The 24896-nt window shown below is 52.3% G+C and overlaps 2 protein-coding genes across 2 annotated transcripts; both read left to right on the top strand.

The window, feature by feature from the left end:
* The first annotated feature begins 7874 nt into the window (after positions 1–7874).
* Positions 7875–9841, top strand: LOC122891729 (interleukin-3-like). Its single transcript, XM_044227659.1, has 5 exons — positions 7875–8033; positions 8125–8160; positions 9393–9485; positions 9592–9627; positions 9737–9841. The coding sequence occupies exons 1-5, from the start codon at positions 7875–7877 to the stop codon at positions 9839–9841; spliced, it is 429 nt and encodes a 142-aa protein (XP_044083594.1).
* An 11799-nt stretch (positions 9842–21640) lies between these two features.
* CSF2 (colony stimulating factor 2) lies at positions 21641–23677 on the top strand. The gene is made up of 4 exons (XM_044240815.1): positions 21641–21841; positions 21938–21979; positions 22653–22778; positions 23462–23677. The coding sequence occupies exons 1-4, from the start codon at positions 21683–21685 to the stop codon at positions 23594–23596; spliced, it is 462 nt and encodes a 153-aa protein (XP_044096750.1). The 5' UTR covers positions 21641–21682; the 3' UTR covers positions 23597–23677.
* Positions 23678–24896: the final 1219 nt, after the last annotated feature.

Below are 24896 nucleotides of genomic sequence, written 5' to 3'. Positions count from 1 at the left end.
AATTCATCCAGGGCTTCCAGAAAGACTTTCAGCTTCCCTGAGAATTCATCAAAATCTTCTGCTTGGACATACACTTCTCCCTTGGAAGAAATGAGAAATTTGGGTCAGCTGAGGAGGAGGTAGAAGGGGTGTGGCAGGTTCTACACTTGGTCTAAGCAGCTTACCTGGGATGTGGGCGTAGGCATGGGCAAATTTTGCAGGAATTTCTGTAGACCAGAGACAGGAAGAGCCAGTTAGCCTTTTGGGAAAAGCTGGAAGGCAACTGGGGTCTCACTAGGAGCTTGGGGGCCTCTGTGTGCCCCTGCCAGTGATCATACCCAAGAAGGGACTAGGTGGCAACTCTGTCCCCAGCCATGGAGGGATTGGCAGGGGAGGGGGCAGGTACTTAGGGGTAAGGGTGAAAATGCTGCTGCTCTTTGAGAAAAGGGCAAAACCAGGCCATGCACACTGACCCAGAGTGGGCTCCTTTGGGGTCCTGGAGACCCAGAGCCAGAGAGATCTTCCCCAACCTCACACACCTCTAGGTCCTCCAGATTTTTACTGATGAATAAGGACTCATTAGAGCCACTGATGATGTCCTTTGAGATGAGCCGGAAAGCAGCCAGGTTAGATGTCAGAAGGTAATCACTCTGTAGGACAAGGAGTGATAAGGGAGGGCTCAGGAGGGGCTGTCCTTCTCATGGTCTTAGTGTCATCCTTCCTGCCTCTGTTCTGTGATGCCTTCACCAGCACCCTCTGCCACCTCCCCTAGCTTTCCACATTGGTGCCCTGTCCTGTCCCAGACCAGGAAGAACCCAGCCACCCCAGGGGCACAGCACACATTCTGGCAAACCCCAGTCAAGGCAGGGCCCGTCTTACAACCTGGCTCCAGACGAGCTGCAAAAGGAGCCTGGGTGACTGGGGAACTTCATGAACCAGCCACAAGAAGAACCCAAAGGAATGGAGGTCAGCTTTGGCATGATACAATTTTAGAATTCCCACTCTTAGGAATAAGCATCTACTATGCAACCCCCACACAAGCCAAAGAAGAGGCCAATGGAAGTATCTGCACTTAAAATGCCATATAGAGGATTAAGGCCCAGGTATGACCAGCCAGGGGTGCCTCACCCAAACACACCCCTGCCCAGGGCAGGGACCAGCCACACAATGGCAGTCCCTGGAGGGGAGAAGGAGGGCCCCTGGGCCTGAGCCCTCACCTGCAGCGCCAGCCGCAGATTAATGTCTTCAGGTGTCTGCAGGGGAAAAGAGAGAGAACTGTGAGTGTCCCTGGCCTGAGACTGCCAGGCCGTCCCTGCCCACGCCCAGGGAGTCACCGGCTACTCACAGAGCTCGAGTTCAGCTTAGAGCAGATTTCAGAGATGGCGCTCCAGTACTTGCAGCAGCCTGGAGCCTGGGTCCCGGAGACCCTTATGGACACAGATCTGGGGAGGCCAAAGGGAAGGAAGATGAGGAGAAGCTGAAGGCAGAGGGTTCTCCACATCTTGAGTTTCTGGGAGCTAATGTGATCCTCCCTGGCTGTAGGAATCTGAAGTGGCCCAGCTGGCTTTGTCTTTTATAGACCCACTGTGGGGAATGGGGGGGCGAGGCGGGAAACGGGGTGGTGGTGGGATGTTCAGAGAAGCCCCGGATGGGCTGATACCCTTGTCTGATAGGGAGCCTCCATGACAAACATATCAACTTATTCATCATTTTCTGAAACTCATGATCAGTAAAACTTGAAAAAACATTCTCAAAGGGTTTTACCTCACCTCATGAAGGAAGATGAGAGCCTCTGCTCACCAGACGGAGTGGGCAACCTGGCTCTGAAGAGGCTCACCTGGGCCTGCTTGTGCCCAACCAGGATCTGGTCCTGCTGTCACCTGGACAGCTCTGGCTCTCTCCAGCCACCTTTCCCGGCCTCCCCTTCTCTGCCTGCGAGGCAGCCAAGTTTCTGCCTGGCAACATCATCTCCATGGCTAATCACCCGCGGGAAGGCTTAACCACTTAGAAGAGCAATTCATGAGCATCTGGAACACTGTGTTACCAGCATCTAAGTTACCCTACAGTTTTGGGGCAGTGTCAGTGAGAATGGGGAGTGTGGGGCTGAGGGCCCTGTATGTCTGTCCCTCACCTGACTTCTGGCTTTATGGACATAATAGGAATGCATGTCTCAAAGCTCTGTGTTCCACGTGGGCACCAAGAGAGTAGCAGGCACTGAATGCACATATGTTTGTAAGTAACAAGAATGACATGGCTACCCCATTACCGGATGTCAGAGCTGAGGCTAGACTTGAGATTGACAGGCAGAATGCCTGCATCCCCACACCCAACTGCCTGGGAGTGCTTCCTCTCTAACACATATGGTTCCATAGTAGCCTTCAGGGAGCTTAGCCTTCCCTTCTTCAGTCTCCCCCGATTGTCCACAAGGAGTGAGGCTGCCCCATTTTAAGCCTTTTTCCTCGTCAGGCTTATTATTTTCAACTGCAGTTTTCCATTTGTCTTCTCTGAGACTGGACCTGGGGAGGCATTGGGCTGGACTTGGCACTGACGGGCCTCCAGAAGGCCATATCCACAGCACCAGGTAGAAAGCTGAGGGTGCACAGGGTGAGACTATGTGGGCCCTGGGTGAGGAGTGCAGAGCTGGGTGGGACAGGAGGCCAGACCTCCCTTTTCCCAAAGCTCTTTCTGCTCAGGTGAGCATGTGAAACCTGATGGCACTGCTTGGCCAGCCAGAAGCCCAGAGCTGCCTTGTGTGATGGCAAGATCAAGCAGTGTGGTCAGGGCCACCAGCGGAAACATGACTGAGGTCACAGGCAGATGGAATCTGACACAGGTTGCCAAAGAGAGGGTATCAGGGGAGTCTGCCATGATGATTGAAGTCTGGGTCCCTGTTGGTGGTGGCACCCCAGAAAATTCCACCAGGCCTGTGGGGTTGAGTGGGTAAGTGACAGGAAGGAGGAGATATGGATGGGCCCCAAGGGCCACAACTTTGAACACTATGCCCCATTCTGAGTGAATCCAGACCACAGGCCTACAGGGACCCGTCGGATGGGGCCAAGAGATCCACCCTGAAAGCTGTAGGGTCCCTTTTCTGCACACTCCAGTCAGCAGTCCTGGGCTGGCTCTCCCATCCCAGCCCTAGCAGAGCCTCCCTTATGCCACCCAGGGCTGGACACCCTCAGCTCATTTCCCTTCCTGATTGCAATAAGCCCAGTCTGCAGAGGAAACTTTCCCTAGGCTGGCCTGACAGAAACACCAGGGGGAGAACCAATTTTTTATAGGAGGCCAGGCTTCTCTCAAGGGGTTGGGCATGACTTTTGCCTATAGGAGAAGGAAGGGGTTTCTGCGAATGGACCTGAAGCAGATGCCTTAGAGCCAAGGCAAACCTCAAAGGAGACTCCCCAAGGAGGATCAGGCTCCTGGTTGCCCTGAGAGGTTACAGAAGCCCTGGGGAGGATACCTGGTCGTCCCCTACAACAACAGCTGAGCACCCCTCTGAAGAACGTTTGCTTTGTGGAATGTAACTCTGTTCCTTGCACAGGAGTAAGCATTGGCTTGCACTCCAGGGGTCTCTCTAAGGGGACTGGGCCCACTACCTCCTGCCTGCCTTGCTCTGGCCATCCTGCTACTTTCTCTTACCATGGCCTCATGCCCCGGCCTTGGGGGCCCTCCACCTTGGAACAGAAAGGCTTTGGATTCTCCCAAACTTCTTGTCTTTTAAGCCAAGGCTACTAGCCCCATAAGGCCATCCTGAGGCAGTCAGCTCACAGACTCCCAACCAGGACACCCTCTGTGCCTCTGACCCCACCTCCCTAAACTTTAGCTGACTGTGCCTCTTATTTCACAGGGACACAGAAACCATTTTCCTCTCCTGCCACCAAAGCAGAGTACACAATCCACTACACCCTCCCTCCTGGATGGACCAGGCCCACCTCGGTGGCCTTTCCCTGAGCCTTCTGCTTGGATGAGCATGTGATGCCCAATGCAGGGAGGCCCCCTGTGTGCACACCCTTCGGGCACTCACTGCACTGGCCTGCTGCCCAGCTGTCCAGCCCATTCTCATCTCACCTCCAGCAGAGGGATTTCCAAGCTTCTCTGTCTGGAAAGATCCCTCTGTCTCCCTGACTCCTCTAGCTGCCCCTATCTCTCCCATTCCCTTCAGAATAAAACTTCAAATAATCCACTACCCTCTGTCCCACCTTCACTCATTCCTCAGCCCACCACCACCAGCTTCTACCCTCACTGCACACTAAAATGGCTACCCCAGAGGCACCAGTGGCCTCTAGTAAAAAAGATTCCAGTGGCTCCATCTTATCCTCACCATACTGCCCCCTTCCCATCAGCCTGCATCACATCACCTCTTAATCTATTACTTTCTAGTGCTCAGCCTCTGGGATCAGACAGACCTGCTTGCATTCAGTCCTGGTGATGTCACTTCCTAGCTTTGGGGAACTCAGCTTCCTTGAGCCTCAGTTTCTTTAGCTGTGAAATGGTGGTAATAATAATACCTGCCCCACAGGTTCACTGTGAGGATTAAAAGAGTCAACCAGGGAAAAGAACTGAGTGCCCAGCATTTGCTAAGTGCTGCTCAGTGGACGTTAGCTGTTCGAGTCTTTACCTCCATGCAGTTCTCTGCCTCTGAACCAGAATACACCTAGCTTAGCCTCCCCATCATCGATGGTCCAGAGGACTCCCCCAACCCCTTACTGGCCACCCTGCTATCCTGACCATTCTCCCCACAGTAGCAGGGCTGGGTTTCCTGGAACCCACACTTTCCATGACCACACACCTTCCTGGCTGAACACCCCATAATGTTTCTAATGCCCCTAGCATGAGGTCTAAAACCTCCTTCTCCTTTGATAGCTTTTTTTTTTTTTAAAGATTTTATTTATTTATTTGAGAGAGAGAGACAGTGAGAGAGAGCACGAGCGAGGAGAAGGTCAGAGAGCGAAGCAGACTCCCCATGGAGCTGGGAGCCTGATGCGGGACTCGATCCCGGGACTCCAGGATCACGCCCTGAGCCGAAGGCAGTCGTCCAACCAACTGAGCCACCCAGGCGTCCCTCGTCCCTCCTTTGATAGCTTTTTAAAGTATTTTTAAAATGAGACAAATACTATAAATGTCAAAGATTTCCAGTAGCAGTACTTGGGTCTTCTTTGCTATAATGCAATACAAAATCAGGGCTTAAAAAGAGCATTTGCAGGAATGTTCAGCCTCCCTAGCTTCAGAACAGACTGAACTTTCAAATTCCCTCAAAAAGTCATTTGAATTTAAAAAAATAGAGGTGGTTTTTTTTTTTTTTTTTTCTGTAAGAAATCTGGATGGCTCAGTTGGTTGAGCGACTGCCTTCAGCTCAGGTCATGATCCTGAGTCCCGGGATGGATTCTGGCATCAGACTCCTTGCTCAGCAGGAGGTCTGCTTCTTCCTCTGACTTTCCCTCTCTCATGCTCGCTTTCTCTCATTCCCTCTGTCTCTCTTTCAAATAAATTAAAAAAGAAAGAAAGAAATCACGTTTTTGTGCTCTGATCCTTAAAACTCTTATATAGAAGATAACATCAACCCATGGTTGAGTGGTCAAGAAGCCCTGTCTCCCGAGGGCAAGGACCCCCAGCCCTACTCAAGCTGAGTACTTTATATCTTTTTTCAGCTTTTAAGTTCAAAGTATAACAGGGCAGACAAGAACAAATCATGGTAATACAAACAGCAAATGTTGGATGAGCCCATACAAAGTATGTTGGGAGAGCAAATAGTATCTCACATTTATTAAGCTCTTACATTATGAGTTGAGTACTTTTGTTTATTTGTCAGAGAGAGAGAGAGGCAGGCAGAGGAAGAAGCAGGCTCCCTGATAGGCAGGGAGTGTAACTCCATCCTAGGACCCTGGGATCATGACCTGAGCCGAAGGCAGCCGCTGAACTGACTGAGCCACCCATGCATCCCATGTTGAGTACTTTAAATCAGAACTTCTACAATGCCATGTGAATCACCCGAGGGTCTTGTCAAAATGCAATTTTTGATCCAGAAAGTCTGGGGTGAGGCAAGTGCTTCTGCACTTCCAACAAGCCCCCCACTGAAGCAGCAGTTCTAAGGTCTAAGATGAGAGGAGCAAGGCTGGCCATCAGCCTGTAAGCTTCCGAAGGAGAGGGACAGAGTCTGTTCTATTCCCAGGACTGACTTAGCAAATGCTGATAAAAGTTTGTTGAATGAACGATGCCTAGTGAGTACCTAGCCGTAAGGTTAATTGTGCGTTGTCCCATTTCACTGTGCCTTCAAGACACTCCACGTGCGTTTGTGAGGATGCTCTGGGCCCAAACCCTGAGACCTTTCCTGGCCCGTGGCTGAGCAGGTGGCCACGAGTATTGGCTACAGGCATCATTCTTAGAGCACTGCCTTGCGCCACAGCTTCCTTACCTGCCTCCCCTGCAGCCACATCCTGGTCCTTGTCTTTACCAGATCTCTTCCCTGCTCAGAGGCCTGAAACCCCCCAGTTCCCCTGGCTCAGCACAAACTCCTATCCTTCATCTCCCCATGCTGATTGTATCACATCTCACCCTGACCCCTGGCTTTTCCATCCCGCCTCTCCTGTTCTGCCGCCCCAGTCCCAGTTATTTCAAAGAACTCTTCCCCATGCCTTGCCACATTCACCCCTTTGCCAAAACCTCCTGTCTGGGTCTGTGTCAGGGCCTGACATGCCGCAGGGGGCAGTGGTCCCCCTCTCCCTTCAGGGGCTGCCTTTGGCTCCCCTACTCTCCTGGTTTTCCTGCTTCTTCTCTAGCTGCTGCTTCTCTGGTTCTCTTTGGCCTCCTCTATGATGTGTCCCTATCCTCCTCCCCACCCTGCAAAGCCTTTCTACCGGGCCTGTGCCTGCTAAATCCATACTCCCAGACACTTGGACCCCTGCAACACAGCTCTCTGCTGTTCACCAGCCTCTATCACTAGAAACCCACACTGAAGCAGAAAGTTGCCCTCTCCTCTCCCTTGCTTCACCCCTCACAGCTTCCAGTTCCTCCTCTTAAACCTTCCCAGGGCAGCCTCCTCCTCCTGTTTCCCAGTGACAACTGCCTTTTCCTCAAAGGCCCCATCTTCCTGTCCTGGAGCCAGCTCCTCCATGCTACCAAAGGGACCACCAGGGCTTGCAGCCAGGCCTCCACTAGGGGTTAAGATCCCACAACACAGGGCAGAGTCAGGCTGTCAGACCAATGAAGACAGAATGGGCATATGGTGCCTCGGCTCTATCTGTGCCCCTGCCCCAAGGAACAGAAAGTGCTAAGGGCCAAGTGCTATGGCCCAAGGGCCATAAGGCAAACTACTGGGGGCTTTAACGTCAGAAACTCAGCACTAGGATGGGAGGTTTTCAAGAGATGTGCTTCTCAGTTAATGAGCTCACATGTGAACAGTTATCTCTGTGACCAGCTTCCAGAAAAACTCTCATCTGTTCCAGTGGCCTTCACTTGGACACCCACAAAGGACCAGGAAGTGCCAGGTAGGGTGAGCAGTAGAGGGTTAGAGCTATCCAGGGGATGGCAAGAGCAGGTGCCACAGGGCAGGAGGCTTGAGGGAGCTCCGAGTCAGGCAGCCTGTCAGAGGGATCCTCTCACCTGTTCCCACTCTGCCCAGTGGCCCGCCCATCTCTTCTCCTTGGCAAGAGAAGGAGATAACCTCTGAGTAATTTTTTTTTTCCAAGTTTCACTGATCTCCAGTACTAGAAAGTGATGAATAAGTCTGTGGTTTGCTATGGAGGTTCCATGTCAGATAAAGATTCTTCCGACGTCCGCCCCTCTCATCGGGGTGTAGGCACGCGGCCTCTGTGCATAAAAGACGGGAGACTGTGTCGGATGCTTCAGAACGCCACAAGGGACCAGGACAAGACAGAATACACCCTACCAGCCCGAACATGAACAGCCTCCCCGTCCTGCACCTTCTCCTGCTCCTGCTTGGACTGCAAGCCCCGCAGGCCCAGGGGCGGTCCTTGCTGACATACCCGCCTCAGCAAAACTTCAAGATGATCAGTGAAATTATAGACATCTTAAACAGTTCACCCTCGCCTGCAGAAGTGAGTGGGATAAGGTTGGCAGAGGGCAGGGAAGGGCTAGCAGGTGTCTCAGGCCAAGAGAACTCACAGCTCTCTCCCTCTGCCCCCACAGGAAACCTTGGACCCAAATGAGACAAACACCCTGCTGGTAAGTACTCAGCCCACACTCGGGCAACACCTGGGTCCTGACCCATTTTCTGCCTGGGAGGCCATGGGCCTGTCACCCCACCTTGCCTAGCTTCGGTGCTTCATTTGTGCACAGGGTTTACTGTGTAGCTCAGTGGGGTCTCTGTGAGAATTATGTGGCACCAGTGCATAGAGTCACCACACCTGTGTCAGATGCTAAGTGTTTAATACGTTTTCCCCTGCTGGGTCTAGAACAGGAAAATGCTGCTACTTCTTATTTATTTATTTATTTATTTGACAGGCAGAGATCACAAGTAGGTAGAGAGGCAGGCAGAGAGAGAGAGAGAGGTGGAAGCAGGCTCTCTGCTGAGCAGAGAGCCTGATGTGGGACTCAATCCCAGGACCCTGATAATCATGACCTGAGCCGAAGGCAGATGCTTTAACCCACTGAGCCACCCAGGTGCCCTGCTTCTTCTTTTTTTTTAAAAATTACAAATGAAAAGTTACCTAGTTCCCAGTGAACAATTCCAAAGGCCTTAAGCTCTTGATTTTTCAGTGGGGCAGCCTAAAATTTCCCCCATGAACTTGCCTGCTTCCTTCCTTTTCCTTTAGACACTGAATCCTGTTTCTCATGTAGATTGGCCCTGGGCGTTATCATTTACCCTTATTTTTCCTAGTTTCGGTTGACTTCTATGGTTATTTTTCCTTTGTTTGTATGGTGATTGTTGGGTCTGACAAGAGGTTGGAATCTTTCCTGAGTTTATCAGAAATGTATATGCCCCTCTTTTAAGCCTGTATAGTTCACAGGCTGCACCCATGTCCTGCTGGGGTTGAGATCTCTGCAATTTTCTTCCTGATTTTCTAGGAGGCCTTCATTCAGTCAAGGCATTAATCCTGTTATCTGGCCTCTTAGCTGCAAATACTCCCCGTGGCCAGCCCTCCACCTTTTGTAGATCCTCTTTTGGGCAATGCTTTCCCCCTTAAGTGGGGAAAGATCCACCCAGGCCCTGTGTGCAGCTTACCTGGAGTCAGAGGTTTGGGGCTGAGGGAAGTAGGCCTTGCTTGGGGTGTATACTCACTTCGAGGCCTGTGCCCTTAAGGACTTCCCAGGGAACCACCTAGGGCAAGAAGAGGACTAGGAGGGATTGTCCAAGGACGTCCCTGAAAGCAGACTTGGAAAACTGGGGATGACTTCAGCTATGGGAAGGCTGAATGCCAACCTTTTCTCCTTATGTGTATTCTCGGTCCCCTTAGAACACTACCCTTCTGAGGCCAAACCTGGATGCATTCTTGAATGCTACCAAAAATTTCTACAGCAATGAATCACTTATCTGGAAAAATCTTAAGGTAGGTAAAACTTTGAGGGTTTTGGGGATCCCTGCTTTGGCCCTGACTAGGGCCTGCTCCTTTTCCAGGTGACTCTCTGACTGTCTGCTTTGGTATCTTCCCACAGGAATTCCTGCCACTCCTGCCGACTCCCACACCCACGGTAAGCTGACCCCCAAGGTGCCCCTGAAGGTGGTACTCTAACCCATGACCTGACTCTGAGCCCATCATCTACCTTCCAACCTAATGTCACCCTTCTGGTTTCTTCACAGGGAGAACCAATCTCTATTGGGAATAACTGGAGTGATTTCCAAAAGAAGCTGAAAAAATATCTGGAAACCCTTGATAACTTTCTGAATTTCAAGAACAACCACTGAGTCCTGGAATTCTCAGTCTGATGTCTCCTCTGTCTCTGGGCCTTGGATGTCAGACACAGCAGGACACCTGAAGACTCTGGGGTGTCCCTCACACAGTCCAGGACTGGAGAGATTTCATTTTCTCCAGTGGAGTCAGAACAATTGTTCATTATCTAACTTCTGAAATGTGCTGCCCGCATTTGGCCTTTTGTGATGATGGTCTCATTTTTATTCTATTGAAGTTATTTATTTATGTATGTTTTTATTTATTACCTTATGCAACATGAAATGTATTTATTTTAGCAAAGGAGCCTACGTCCTGCTCCTCTTAAACAAGACTCAAGAGGGGGACGTGGGGCTTGTTCATTTGTACCTAAGATTTTAAACTGATTTCTACACATCTGAGAAAATAAACCACACTCTCTGAACAACTGCTTTGTTGCCAGTGTCTCGATTTGACTCAGGTCTTAGTAAATCTCTTGCCTGACGATTGAGCAGCTCTCCACCTCTCACCCCCAGCAAGTCTCTCAGCCACCAGATGGGCCCCGGAACCCACACCCTGGCAATCTGTGGTCTACCAGGGAGCCAGATTGAGTTTTAGAAAATCCGAATCTGACCAGGTTGGTCTGATACTTAATTTCCCAGTCCTCGGGGGCTTCTGGACTTTGTTCTTATCCTTAGGATAGCAAAAGAGACCTGCCTCCACTTGTTGTTTCTATTCCCTTATGCCTACAACTACCAACCTCCTTGATGTGCCAGCCAAGAGCAGCATTGTGGCTTCCAGGATGAACCACACACCTTTTTTTATACCTCTAAACTTCTACCCACACTGACACCTCAGCCCCAAATGCCCTGATCCTGACTCCAAATGGTGAGTTTCTACTTCAAAGACCAACTCAAATGCTGCTTACCTCTGCTGTCCACGTTATCCCAGAGCTCTTGTCTGAAATAGGCACACAGACACCCACTGGAAGGACAGCCATGTAGCCCAGGGCAGCAAAGACTGATGTGGATGGTGGAGGCTGGGAGATTAACAAGTGTAGCTTCATTGTGCACCTGACCCTTGACGTCCCAGGGACCCTTTGGCCCCAAGTGCCTCCTCTCTGGTTCCTGGGCATCCTGCATCTCCTCTAGTCTGGGACTGTGGGGGAGAAAGGGGAGAATAAGCCTTCCTCTGTCACCACACTAAGGAGCAATGTCATCCCTTTGACTCCTCACAAGTCCCATAAAGGCTTTGGATTCCAAGGTCAGATGCTGGGGGCCTGGCCTTCTTCTTTTCTGTTTCCTGCCTTGATCCACCCCTCCCCTTATGTGTTGGGTATGGAGCAGCCCAGCTGCCTGAATGGGAGAGCAGGAGGTTAAAGTGATCTGCTACTACCTCAGAAATATATTTCTCCACGTTCCTCCTCCTAATACAATATTGTGTCCCCACAAAAATAATTTTCTGCTCACTTCTTCCCCCTCTCTCCAGTCTGGCTCACAGAAGGCACTGGGTGCTCAGGGAAGATTCTGTGTTGCACTCTGTCGTGGGAGGAGCTGGAGAAGCTGCTGCAGTTTCTGGTGGAGCCACTAGGGGGAGGTGGGCCACTGCATGAGAATGCTCCAGGAACCTGGGGGAGAATGTGAGAGTGTGCACTGAAGAGTCCAGATTCCTAGCTGGCTTTCCCACTTCTCCTGCTCCCCTGCTCCTCTTGCTCTCACACCCACACCTGGTGGCTGGTCCTAATTTCATCCTGGTTGAGGCAAGCATTCGTGTCCCACTCCTATGTGCCCAGGATGAGTCCCTGTCTGTCACCTCTACTTCACTCTAGAGAGTGGGTCAGCAGCCTTCCACCTCTGCCAGCCCTGCTACCCTCTGTCCTGGTGGAAAGGAGATGGACTCCGTGGCCTGTTCTGCCACGCTTCTCCCACACCTTGTCTTCATCCTCAGCAGGCCAAAGCCAATGGCGGATGGAACCAGCCATACTGGCTCACAGAGCCAGTTCCATCTTATAAAGAGTTGCCAGCCAGTTATCAAACCATCTGTAGCTGGAAATTGGGCACAATGACGTATTTACACTATGGACATCAGGAAATGCTACAACGTGGACTCCTTCCACTGGAGATCTGTTAATTTAACCAGTTGCTGGAGCTCCTCTCACCGGAGGTGTAGGAAGGTAGCTGGCAGGCTACCATTTTGTTCTTACCTGACAGTCTCCGTTCAAGGCCCCTTCTGGAAGCTCCTTTTGTCCTGGAGCCACACTCTTCTCACTCCAGTCTGGATGGGGCAACACTCCTTCAGTGCCTTGGAATTCATCCATTCAGCAAACTCTGGCTGGGCACCTATGTGTCAGGGCTTGTCCTGGACACTTGGAGCTATGACAGTGAACTAACCAGATGGCGGGGGTCTGGGGAGGTTGCTTTACATTGAATGGTCTGAAAAGGCCTGTTTGAGCAAGTCACACATAGGTTGCAACCTGAATGAGGAAAAAGTAACCGCTGTGTTATAACACGGGAGGAAAGAGCTCTAGACAGAGAGAATAGTGCAAAGATCTAGAGACTAAAATGAAATGAAAGCATTCACGGCTGTAATAGCAGCAAATGCTGGTTGGGAGTGCACAACGCTCCTTCAGCCTCTCCCCTTTCCCTCTTCAAGCCCAGGCCCTGTGATAGTGACTAATGACCATGGGAGGTGGGAGTGAGTGGTCAGGTAAGACAAAGACCTGGTGCAGGAAGATCTGAGGGTGTGTGTGTGTTGGGGGTGGGGGAGGTCAGCAAAGATACGCGCAGAAAGCAGGGGGAGACAACTGACCGTGACATGCTCAAGAGGAGGTGAGCCTTCTCAGATACTCTGGGGTCTCCCCTTCTTACAGAACAGTCCAGCCTGCTCCAGGTTGGACTGGGATGAACATGGGCCTGACCCACTGAGTCTTACCCTTGATCTTGAACCTCAGATCTTGCTTAGGGACAGCACAGCTTTGGACTGGGGCCTGGAACCAAGTGGTGGTCAGTTCCCAGTCAGGTTAGGGCCTTTCTATACCATACTCACCCTGCAGGGAGAGGTGATGACTCCCTGGCCTAATGGGAGGTCCCAGGGTGCTCGGATCTCCCCTGTAGGTCAGTCAGTTGCACTTCTCTCTGAGCTGCCTGGACTGTCCTTAGTGCCAGATCTATAAATCCATTTACCACCAGTGGGCAGCAAAGCCCCATTGTAAGTCTCAGGAAGGCCCTCTGAAAGTCAAAGTTCCCCACCTTCACAAATCCAAGATACCTTTTCTACAGCAAAGTAGATGACCTCAACCAGGAATTTTATTTTTTACTTTAAGAAATATTATAGCTTTTCATCAGGGGGAAAATAGAGCATATATGCTCTTTACTGAAAAACTTGGAAATACAGAAAAACCAAGCAGAGAGAAATTGCTAGGAAGGCAAGCCTATAAGGAGAGGCTCCCTCAGAGAGAAATCAGCACCTCATTCCATAAAGAATCCTCCTGCTCCAGGTTGGACTCTGCTCTTTCCACCCTGCCCTGGAAACTGCATTTGACTCAGCTCAGTAAATACCTGGGGGACTTTCCAAGCTTTCTAGGCTGGGGCCAGGTGTTGGGGAGATACTGAGCTAGGCCCCTGGGAGTCTCTTGGCCATGTCCCGGCAGAGGGCCATGGGGGTTATTACGGACAATGATGGATGAACAGGTACGGGTTTTGTTAAAGGGGCTTCCCACAGACAGTGATGCATAGGGAGCTTGAGAAAGGACTAGGGGCCCATCTTGCAGAGAAATGTAGGGGAAAGGACAGCAGGCAGATGACATTGGGGGCAAGGGAATGAAGAGCTAAGGCTATAAGGTAAGCTGGAAGCATGGGGAGCATCCAGGCCTCTTATAGGGCCAGAGTGTTCCTGGCTCATGGAACCAGGCCCTCCAGAGCTCCCTTGATCAGGGGGCCTTTGTCCCCAGAGCCAGTCACCCTGGGCCCCAAGTACCACTGGGGTCTCAGCCTGTTCTCCTCTCCCATCCATTCCTCTCTGATCCCAGGACAACCTATTCTGGCTTGGCCACTGTGGAGACAGTAAGTCCGAACAACCATGGCCTGAGCAGTGGTATGTGTATGGAGGGAGAGGGATAGGATAGTGCCAGATCAGATGTCATGTTTAGTGTCTACAGGAAGGAGCCATAACACAGAGAGAGAGAGAGAGACGCTGAATGAAAGAGGAGCAGGCCAAGCAGAGCAGGATCCTTGGGCCCAAGGTGGGCAGGAGGGAGAGGCAGAGGCCATGTGGGCCAGAGTGTGGGTTGAGTGAATTCCCTCTGGGGGCCAGTGCCTCAATTTTTCCCTTGAATACTTCAGGTCAGGCTTATGGAGGGGGAGATGGATCAGGCAAAGTTGCTGCTGCCCTCCTGGACTGAGGAGGGTCTCAGGGAATCCCCTAAATGACCCCATGAAGTCTACGATTAACTCCACTTTACATATGAAGAAGCGGAGGCACAGAGAAATTAAGGGAGTCTGACTGCAGAGCCTGTGAATCCTTAAGCTGCAGTGTTTTGGCCAATGCCCACCGAGACACTAGAGCCTTTCAAGTCTAGTCCCCGGGCCAGACCCTGTCCTCTAGAGGTACCTCCTAGCTCTAGAGTCTCATGGTTCCACTCCAGGGGCAAGCAGCACAGCCACAGAGTCTCAGCTACATCTTCCACTCACTGAGCCACCAAACACAGATCACCCAAATCCTCTACTGGCCCACTGCCCTTCCTCCTACCTAGTGCTGCCCACGTACACACACATTGGGGCTGAGAGCTGGAGCTTGGCCTCCCGTTCATGTGTCCCCTATCCCCACATTTCATGGGAGACACTGGTTCACAGGTATTATCCCCCTCCACTCAGCTCCTCAAAGACCCCAGGCTCAGCTGGCACCACAGCTTTGGCTCATTCTTTGACACCCTCCTCCTTCCGTCCACAAGCCATCCCTGCTCCCCGGGCTCATAGCATCCTAGTCTGAAGCCTCGTTAGTGCTTCCTCAGACAGCTACTTCCAATCCCAGCTATCCCTGGGACTTCCATCAGTGGGCACCATGCAAGTGTCCTGACCGAGCCCTGCCGAGAGGGTATATGGGCTGGGCTGAGACCAACCACGTGCAGCCAGGGACAGCCAGGGACAGTGCCTCTGCAGTGGCCACATCAGGGAGACATAGAGAGGGTGGCTTCTGAAATGGGAGGGGAAGGAAAATGGCCGGCTGAGCTGGGGATGAGAGGACACACTCAGAGTACAGAGCTGTAAGAGCTGTAGGAGCTCTGGAGTGGGGAGTGGGATGGTGGGGTGCTCCCTCCCCTCCTCCTTCCACTGTGTCTGTCCTGATCCTTCTGGGCCCACAGGGGCCCTCCTGAATATGGTGGTTGTAATAACAACAACAACAACAGCCACTGCTCCCCCTCAGAGGGGCCATGAGCCTTGAATCAGGGAAGAGCAAGAAACACCAGGGACAAACCCATCGCACCAGTGGGTAACCAATAAAAATAACTGTTCTCGTCCAGCTGAGGACCAGACTCAATGACTTCTTTTTCCTAGAAGACAGTACCTGGGCCATGGGCAGCCTGGGACCACCTCCTCCTTACCAGAACAGGGGGCAGGATTAGGGACAGTCCCGTCTGGACGTTCTCAGTTGGCTCTTTCCCAGTGAATGATTTTCCAGTTAGTCGACCTCCTCCTATATCCAGGTAGCCCAGCAGGATTTGCCTCCTGGTCTTTGGGCACAGGGGAGGGCGTGTGTACAGGGAAACCCCTCTTCAGGAAAGCCTGCCTCCAGGCCTTGAGAAGGCTATGGAGGCTGGTCCATATCCAAGCAATCACTCTCCTAAGGCCAGGGAAATAGAGGCCAGGGGTGGGGAGGCACTCAGTCGGCCAAAACAGAAAACACCCCTCCACGTAGCCCAGCACTCTCCAACACCTGCAAAGTAGGCCTCCATCCTCTTGTGGAGATGAGCCAACTGGGGCTCAGAGATGGAAGTCACAGCCTGAGGTCATGCAGCAAGAAGGGCCAAGCTTGGAGGCAAGCCTGCAACTCCACCTTGTTGTGAAGGGAAGCAGCTGCAGCCAGCACACTGCACAGGGAACTCAGCACCACCCAGGCTAGGGCATGGCCTGAGGGAGTGAGAGATAAACAGTGTTGGAGAGACAGTTTTAAGTCTGTGGCCCCATGCCTGGGAGGAGAAATTCCCAAGGGCCCCCTTCAGCCTTCTCAGAGATACTTTGTGGGCTACCCCTGCTCTCCCCCCACCCCCTGCAACTGCCCCGTTCATTATCACCTTTCTTTTTTTTTTTTTTTTTAATTTATTTTCAGCATAACAGTATTCATTATTTTTTCACCACACCCAGTGCTCCATGCAATCCGTGCCCTCTATAATACCCACCACCTGGTACCCCAACCTCCCCTCCCCCCACCCCCTGCCACTTAAAACCCCTCAGATTGTTTTTCAGAGTCCATTATCACCTTTCTTGCTTTCTTGCTTTTCCTGGGCCCGGGCCTGAGAGCCAGGGTTTTCATTCCTATGAGGGATTAGGCAGACTCTGGGTAAATTGCCAGAAGGGGGCAGAGTGCTCTGCCCAGAGGTACATAACAGGGAGCAGAAGGAAGCCTTTTGAGGCTCAAGGCCAGGGCCCTCTGGGGCCTAAACAACCAGAAGCAAGAGATGTGCCTACCCAAAAAGAGACTCAGGGAAAGTCTGAAGGAGCCCTGGCACTTCAGAGATGTCCTGGAGACGGCTCATTCCAGAACCACCAGAACGGAAAGCCCACACCTGCAACCTTGATTCTGGCCCAGACAGAGGCAGGGGTGGGAGAAGGGCACAGATCCCCTGGCTCTCACCCAGCACACTGGACTGGATTCCAGTCCCAAACACAAAGGGCAGTGAGGGGTACAAGAGGACTTGGGGAAGTTGTAAAGGCTTCTGGTCTATGGGTTTTTCTTCCTTTTCATTTTTAATGCAGTACCCAATGGCTCTTGCCCAAGGAGGCAAATAAAGGAAGTGGCTCCTTCTGGATACCTGCTAACACTCCTGGTTGGGGATGAGGCCAGGGGACAGAGGTTCAGAGATTCACAGGCAGAGGACGCACTTCAGCTCTGGAGAAAATACTCTGGGAGGGAGGCATCATGGGCATGCCTGGGGTACCCACCCATGGGGTGTCACTGCCCTGAGCACGCAGTTCCTGGGTCCTGAGGAAATATCAAGGAAGCCCCAAAAACCAAGGAATGAAGCAATAAAGGCCTTGTCATCATTCCTGGCCCAGCCTTCAAGCTGGGACCCCTGAGTACTACCCAAGTGTACTATGCAGCCCTGTGGGAGGAGAACTTCCTCTTCACCAATGACTTCCAAGTGTCTTGAGTCCTGAACTCTCCTTGACCTCTGGGCCCTTGCAGCCACAACTGACAGAGTCTTCCTGGAGGTCCCTGGCCTCTTAAACTTGCTACATCCAGTCCAGTCTAGCCCAACTCCCCAAACTTCTCTGATACCTTCGGTCTCTCCCATTGCGGCAAATAGCCTGTCCACCCACTGGCCTCAGCCAGATGCCTGAGTGCCAGACTCCTCACACACCTCCTGCCCCAAACCCACAAATGCAACTGGTCTCCTCAAGTCCTTAACTGTTTTCACTCCTACTTCTTGACTGCCCCCTCCTGTGTCACCTCACTTTCTGTGCATGTGGTGGTTGATGTTTCTCAATACTATGTCTTTGAGTCTGGGCATCACCCTCCCTGTCCCTGCCTAACATGACCCCCAATCATGAGCTCTGAGTGCAGGGGCTGTGAGGTTGGCCACATGTGTTGGGCGCTCTTATAAGCTTGGCTGTATGGAATCAAGAGTCCACAAATGGTTAATGGTTAACACCCTCAGATCCTCCTAGACTAGTCAGGATGCACCAGTGGCAGGGACTGGGGACACCCAAAAAGCAGGCTAAGAATTGGGACTGGCTTGGACAGGCTGGGTCTTTTTGAGCTATACCCCTGGGGACCTAGACAGAGGAGATGCAGGAGGGGTCTGCCTGGAGCTGTGACCACAAAGGTCAAGGAGGTTGCTTCATGTGTCTGGTGTGGCCTGGAGTGATAAGGATCCCTTCCCAGGGAAGAATGAGCCACTCAGAGGGCTGTCCCTGTGCCAGGGTCTCTTAAGCAGGATGTAGGACCCTTTGAACCCTGAGTCTGGGTGAAGGCTGGACTTTCTAACTCACTGTATCTGTCCAGAAAGATGCTGTCAGGGGCTAGAGCTGAACAAGGGGCAACTGTCCCTGCAAATTCTGACAAGGCTGAATCCTCTGCCCATTTCAGGCTTTAGAAACCTCCCAAAATGGTGGGAAGAAGAGAAAAAAGGTTGAAGCACTGCCTCCTCCCTGGGAGGTTACCCCCACAAAGTTTCTGGACAGGCAACAGTTTCCTCTGTGAGGCAACAATAATTAAACCCATGGCAGAGATCAAGGAGCTAAGGCTTAGAGAGAGGGATGCTCTTGGACTACCCAGGGATCAGAGGTGGAGAGCCTAAACCTGAAACACAGGGGTACCTGGATGGCAGGCTCTGTTGGGGGAAATTCTGCCCTTGGCCCTAGGTCTTCCCTGGAACATTCCAGGCCATTCTAGCTTCCCTGCCAACACTTGGAGGAACATCCCTTAACAGCTGCCCTGAGGGGAAACATCCCTATGCTGGTCTAGGTGAATTTCCTGACTTTCTTATCCATGAGATAGTAGAAGTAGTCAGGAGAACAGGAACAGATACGGGTTCAAATCCTGTGTCTGCCATCACTGACTGTGTGAGCTAGGCAGGCTGGGGGTCTCCTGGACTCCTACAACAAGGGCTGACCGGCCCAGGGAGGGTGAGATCAGCTGAGATGCCCATGCAGAGATCCCACTGGATGTAAAGCACCAGGAGGCCCACTTCCTTCCCATCATGATAACTTCCTCTGCGATAAGGAGCTCGGAGTAGCCACAAGCCCCGGTTTCCTCCACAGCCCGTGGGAGGCCACTCACAGGAAACCCCTTCCAGAGGGTTTTCTCCTGGCCCTGTGGGAAGGCGGGGCCAAGAGGAGTCACACTGCCCACAATGGTCCCTGCCCTCACCTTCCCACAGTCCCATCCGGGGCCCCTGAGTCAGCACATGCACTCGATGTTATTGCTACCACTTTCCATGCAGTGCAATCTAGGAATGCTTGTCCGTGTCATGGCCTCAGCCTTGATGTCATCTTTCCAGAAGAAAGATGTGTGGCTGCCCATGAGTCTCACAGCCAAACCCAGGAACTCTGTCCTTCGCACGGTGACTTGGGTGCCTGTCCACATCCAGGTCTCCTGCCCAAGAAGCCTCCAAAACACTGTTTCTTAGTGTGGGTCCCGAGACAGTGAAAACCTCCTCCTTCATCCCCAGGACCCCATCTTAGACACCTCGACAGTGCTTTTAACTGTTCCTACTTACATTCAAAAGCACCTTCTGGAAAGGGTGTTGAGCATATTAATCCTGCTTCTCCATCCTTGGGGCTATGGAGTACACAAAGGCAGGGCCCGGTTTTCCACCATCCCTGTATCCTCCTCCCCTGCTGGGAACCTAGTAGGTGCTCAATAAAAATGAATGAATGACTGAATTACTCCATTATATCATCGAGTCCTGAATAATTCTACCTCCTAAATCTCTCTAGACTCTGCCTCCTCTTCCCCATACCTGCTTCTAAAAGTTTGTCTCTCTACTCCCCAAATACTCTCACTAGGCTCTCTTCTCTCTCCCTCCCACAATCTGACTTGCCCACCTGACATGATTTTCCCTTTCAGCCCAGGAAGATTTTTGATCCTCTGTGAGCCCCCAAACTGGAAGAAGTGTTTTCTTGGGATCCCACAGCTCTGAACTTCCCCATCCCAGCATGGATCCACACAATGGGAGGATCCAGTACTGTCTGTCTCCTCTACCAGGCTGAGAGCTTCCGGGGCCAGATGTGAGGGCCACTGGAAGGGTCCCATCCACTTCCTCCCTAGCACAGGGCCTGGTACAGATTTGAAGAGTTTGTTGACTGTCTGAGCTGTGACAGCTCATTTCCATATCAGAGGGGCCACACCAGCTCTGTGCCTCCTTCTATACCAGCTTAGACACTGCCTGTGGCCCCCACTCTCCACCACCCAGGTTCCAGAACACTGTCTGACACAGACCTCCACTCTGAGGCATCTGCATCCAGTGTTCTTGAACTCTCCTGTGCCTCTTAAGAGCTCCCTGGAAGGGACTGAGCAGGGCCCTATGAAAAAGCGAGAAGGATCAGGGCCTGGACATGCCATACTCTCACCCCAGCCTGGCCACCTAGAAATGTTCCACCAGTGTCAGAAGGGCAGGAAAGGCATCATGTTTGGGCCCCAGTGGGGCCTGGAGAACTAATGTCTGCCTTCCCTGTACAAGAGAAGCAACTCTTCTGCCATCCAGTGAAACTGCCAGGGCCACAGGCTCAGACCATAGTACTTAGAGCATGAATTCTACCTGCTGTTGAGGGCTGTCTACTTGAGCCCAGCAGACATTGCTTGTGTCCTACCCCATCAAACTAGACTCTATCTGGGGCCAAAAACCTCACACCCAGTGTGGGGAGCTTCTCCATTTCAGAGGGCCACCTGCAGGGGCATGGGGGCTCACATGGGTATACCTCATGTAAAACATCCAATCACGCCAGCACACAGACACTCAGAAATGTACACATAGGCACCCACACTCCTACAGCCATAAAACTCTGAGCATGGGGCAGCAAACATAAACTCGTGCTGTCCTCTCCAAACTCCATTGTGAAAATCAAACACTTATCAGCCCCTCAAGAGCCTGTGGCTTTTTCAGAAGCAGTTCCTGTTCCACAGAGAGGCCTCTGGAGCTGGAGGTGAGCTGAGGTAGGGGCCAAGTAAAAACTAAAGTTTGAGAAGCTGCTATACCCTGACCCCTGCCAGGGACTACGTGTAGGAACGCAGGGCCTATCTCAGACTGCAGTCAGCATGCACAGGAGGAGGTGAGGCTCACACAGCTCAGAGCCAGAGTCACTTAGCAAGGTGGTACTGGTACTGGAGTCAGAACTTAAACTCAGAGCCCCAACACACCTCTGCAGCATGGGGTTGAACGCAGCTGTGAAAACTGGGACTGTTGCTGTCACATGGGACCTTACCATGAAGAAACACTCTGCTATCTTGCTGGATGGGTGTCACATGAACACAACTGTCATTCTCCCTGCTCACAGGTGCTGTGGGGCAGAGGTCCCTGGCTGGGCAGAGCTTGCTGACTACTCTGGATCCTTGCTGGGAGCTGTCCCAGGAACTATGCCATTTGGCTGGATTCTGCCTAGATGGACAGTGATGCAGGCCTGTGAGGGTCTTCCTCCCACTCAGATCTCTCACTATGGCCAGAGGAGAGGGATCTAGGAGGAGAAGGGGAGGGTTGGTTGAAATAGGCCCCAGGGTGGGCACAGCCAGCCCAAAGGCTTCTTGGGATTCGAGGCAGGGTGGAGAGTCTGGGCGTAGGAGCTCAATTCAGTATCTCCCAGGCCCCGCCCTGGCCACTTCAGGCCAGGAAGTCCAAGCTGTGCCCGGAGGCCCCTCAGAGGGAGTGGGCAGTCTCATTGGCCAGACTACCCAGGGAGGGTTGGAGAGTGCTCAAGGAGGCAGGCGGATGCGCTGCCAATTCTTGGAAGGGCTCACTGATGAAAAACCCCTGAGCCTGACCACCTGGAGGAAAGGCTCACCGTTCCCATGTGTGATAAGGGCCAGGAGATTCCACAGGTCAGGTAGTTCCCCCGCCTCCCTGGCGTTTTGTGGTCACCATTAATCATTTCCTCTAACTGTGTATATAAGAGCTCTTTTGCCAGTGAGCCCAGTGCTCAGAGAGAAAGGCTAAAGTCCTCAGGAGGATGTGGCTGCAGAATCTGCTTTTCCTGGGCACTGTGGTCTGCAGCATCTCTGCACCCACCAGCTTACCCAGACCTGTCACTCGACCCTCTCGGCACGTGGATGCCATCCAAGAGGCCCTGAGCCTTCTGAACAAAAGTAGTGATGAGACTGCTGTGATGGTGAGTGAGGGAGTGCAGGCTGTCCCTGGGCCATCTTGCTGGCCTGGACTGGCCCTGCCTGTCAGCTTAATAAAATGGTATTTTTCTTTTCTACAGAATGAACCAGTAAAAGTCGTCTCTGGAATGTTTGACCGCCAGGTAAGATGTTTCTCTCCAACACACCTTCCCCTCTACCTTGGGGGTGGCTCCATTTCAGAGGGACTTTCACAGGGTGGTCAGTCCACTTTCTTTCCAGTCAGCTGGCTGCCAGGAGGGGCTCTCAGGAGGCCACTGGCCTTGCTCCTGTGGCATTCACATGAACTCCATTAGCTGAGCAGCCACGGACAGACCTAGCATTCAAGGGGCTAGGGGTCACCAGGGGACAGGAGGGTAGGCGGGAGTTACTGCAGGACACAGGAGCTGTGGGCTTGGGGCACTCATGAGACTAAGCCCTGTGGAGACAGCATGCTGGCTACAGAGAGCACAGAGAGATTTCAGGAACAAGCCATGTTCACATAGCAGGATGCCCCACCCTGCTACCTTCTCCCTGAATGGTGGGGGTTAGTGACCTCCTTTCCTGGGGCCTGTGACCCTCTCAAGATGCCAGGGAAAGTGGCTGTGCTGGCTGGGGGTGGCCTGAGCTGAATGGTGCAGATTCATGTTGGCACAGACAGAGCAGTGTGTATGACTGAACCCGGCATCATCCTGTGCCCCTCCCAAGTCCTACTCTTGGGGGACAGGCTGAGAACAGGAAAGAGTGACGGGGAGGGTGTCATGCGCCCACCAGAGGGCACTTGTCCACTACTTACCAGGAAATGGACATTTCCCACAGGAGCCGACATGCCTGCAGACGCGCCTACAGCTGTACAGTGAAGGCCTGCGGGGCAGCCTCATCAGCCTCAAGCAACCCTTAACCTTGATGGCCAACCACTACAAGCAGCACTGCCTCGAAACCCCGGTGAGTGCCCACGTCAGGGTCCCAAGCTGGAAAGTCTTGGTCTAGGACGGTGGAGGAGTGGATAAGGAGGGACCTTTGGCTGTAGCTGTTCAGGATCCCAGAGGGGTTCTGTGTTAACAGATTTGCCCCTCTAGAGATTGAGCATCCCTGTCCATTTTCATCTCTAGGAGTTAAAGCCATGGAGCTCCAGGGGCCTGTACACTCCCCAGAGGGAGATGCTTCTGTCCTTATTATCATCAGTGAGGTCAGAGGTGAGGTAAACCCAAGGAAACTCAGGTCCTGCCTAAGGTATAGGGCATATTCCGGAGCCCAAATGCCACCTCCATGACCCCTTGTGAGGTGCCTAATTGCATGGGAGCAAGGAGGGGGTCACACAAAGATTGGACTCCTGCCCCTTCTGGGTTGAGACACAAAGAGACACCGGCCCAACCGCCCAGCCCAGCAGACCAGCTTTGGGCTGGTGTGTTGTCAGGCTCTTGGCTGTGGCTGCCACTGCCAAAGTTGTGCATCCTTTGGGTGACACATGGTGACAAGCTTGTCATCTGACCCAGGTCAGCAGGCAGGCTCCAAATGGGCCTTCTGGCCTCTGAGTTTCAGAAGACAGTGCAGAAACACACTGGTGCTTCCCATACATTACCCATTCACACCTGAACTTAAAAGTTTTATTTTGTTCTGTTTTTAAGGAAACTCCCTGTGCAACCCAGACTATCACCTTCAGAAATTTCAAAGAAAACCTGAAGGAATTTCTGTTCAACATCCCCTTTGACTGCTGGCAGCCAGAAACAACAGAGGCCGGTCCAACCAGGAGCCAGCCCTGAGAGTGTAGTTCCCGAACCACTGCCCTCCTACCCACGGACTGCTGAAACTCAGGATCTTCACCTTCAAGGGACCACAGGGCGGGCCAGGGCCGGGGTGGGGGGCACGGACTTGCTCTGGGCTATGCTGCCCTTATTACTGGCTTGGTATATGGGGAATGGGGAACGTTTTACATTGGCAGGGATCAGTAATATTTATTTATATATTTATGTATTTTAATATTTATTTATTTATTTATTTAAGATCATATTCTCTATTTATTCAAGATGTTTTTCCATAATAATAAATTATTAAAAGCCCATTCTTATTTGTGCAGTTTCCAGTTTGTTCTTGACCATGAGCAAATGCTGATGGTGTGCTCCTCGCCACAGGGCAAGGGGTGAGGGGAAGAGGAGCCACCAGGTTGGGGACAGGGCAGGATGCTCCGGCAGGGACAGCCCTGACAGAGCAGAGGGGAGGTAAGAGTTGGCCTGGGTGCTGCACCTGCACACCCAGATGTGCTTCGCTGGATACTCAAGGGTTCCCACTGTAGAAAGAGGTTTTTAGCTTCCCTTGGAAGTTCAAGGAACCTGGTCAGTGGGAATTTTGCTCCGGTACGAGGCCATCCTACTTCCTGAGAAGGCCTGGGAGTCCCTGGAGCTTGGCTGGTCACTGGCTGAATGGGCCTGCCCTAGAGTGAAGCAAAACACCTGTGCCCCTCAAAGGCCTGGCCCTGTGGCCACACCCTGACCCTCACACTCAGGGCCTCAGCCACTCCCAAGGGGAACCAGTAGATAGATTACCTGTTCAGGGGGAAACAAAAAAACAAACCACAGGGTCAGGGCCCAGCATATTTACCAAACCTTCCCCCAAATGGGTGATCCTAATCTGTGAGAGTCAGAATGTATATTCAGAATTTATCAGGACATGGCTCTAGTGTGGCATTTTTGTGAGCTGGCTTTTTTTTTACTTGAAGTTTTGCATCTAACCAGGGGCGTTCCTCTAAAACCCAAGGTCTTCAGGCCAAGAAATAGCAGTGCTCTGTTCCTCCCTTGCTTTGCCTGCCAGGTTGGAGGCTGTGTTCGGGAACCTGTTCCCCTGTGTCCCTCCTGGGGACTATGAGGAAGTGGGTGTGTCCTCAAGTGTCAGGCAGACAGGACAGCAAGGCCAGCTTTCTCCTTGACAGGTGGGCCTGAGGAAGCTGGCTTGGTGAAGCTGTTGCCCGTCTTGCTCTCTCTCCACCCCACTCACTCTCTCTGCTCTGGCCTGCACCTGTAGACAGCACCGGGCCCTGGCCACAGACCTGTCCCAACAGGCAGGCAG

Source organism: Neovison vison, chromosome 1 (assembly GCF_020171115.1).
Source record: "Neovison vison isolate M4711 chromosome 1, ASM_NN_V1, whole genome shotgun sequence".
In the NCBI taxonomy this organism is placed as follows: domain Eukaryota; kingdom Metazoa; phylum Chordata; class Mammalia; order Carnivora; family Mustelidae; genus Neogale; species Neogale vison.
Note: the sequence above shows the minus strand (reverse complement) of the source record. Positions and strands in the feature narration are given on the sequence as shown.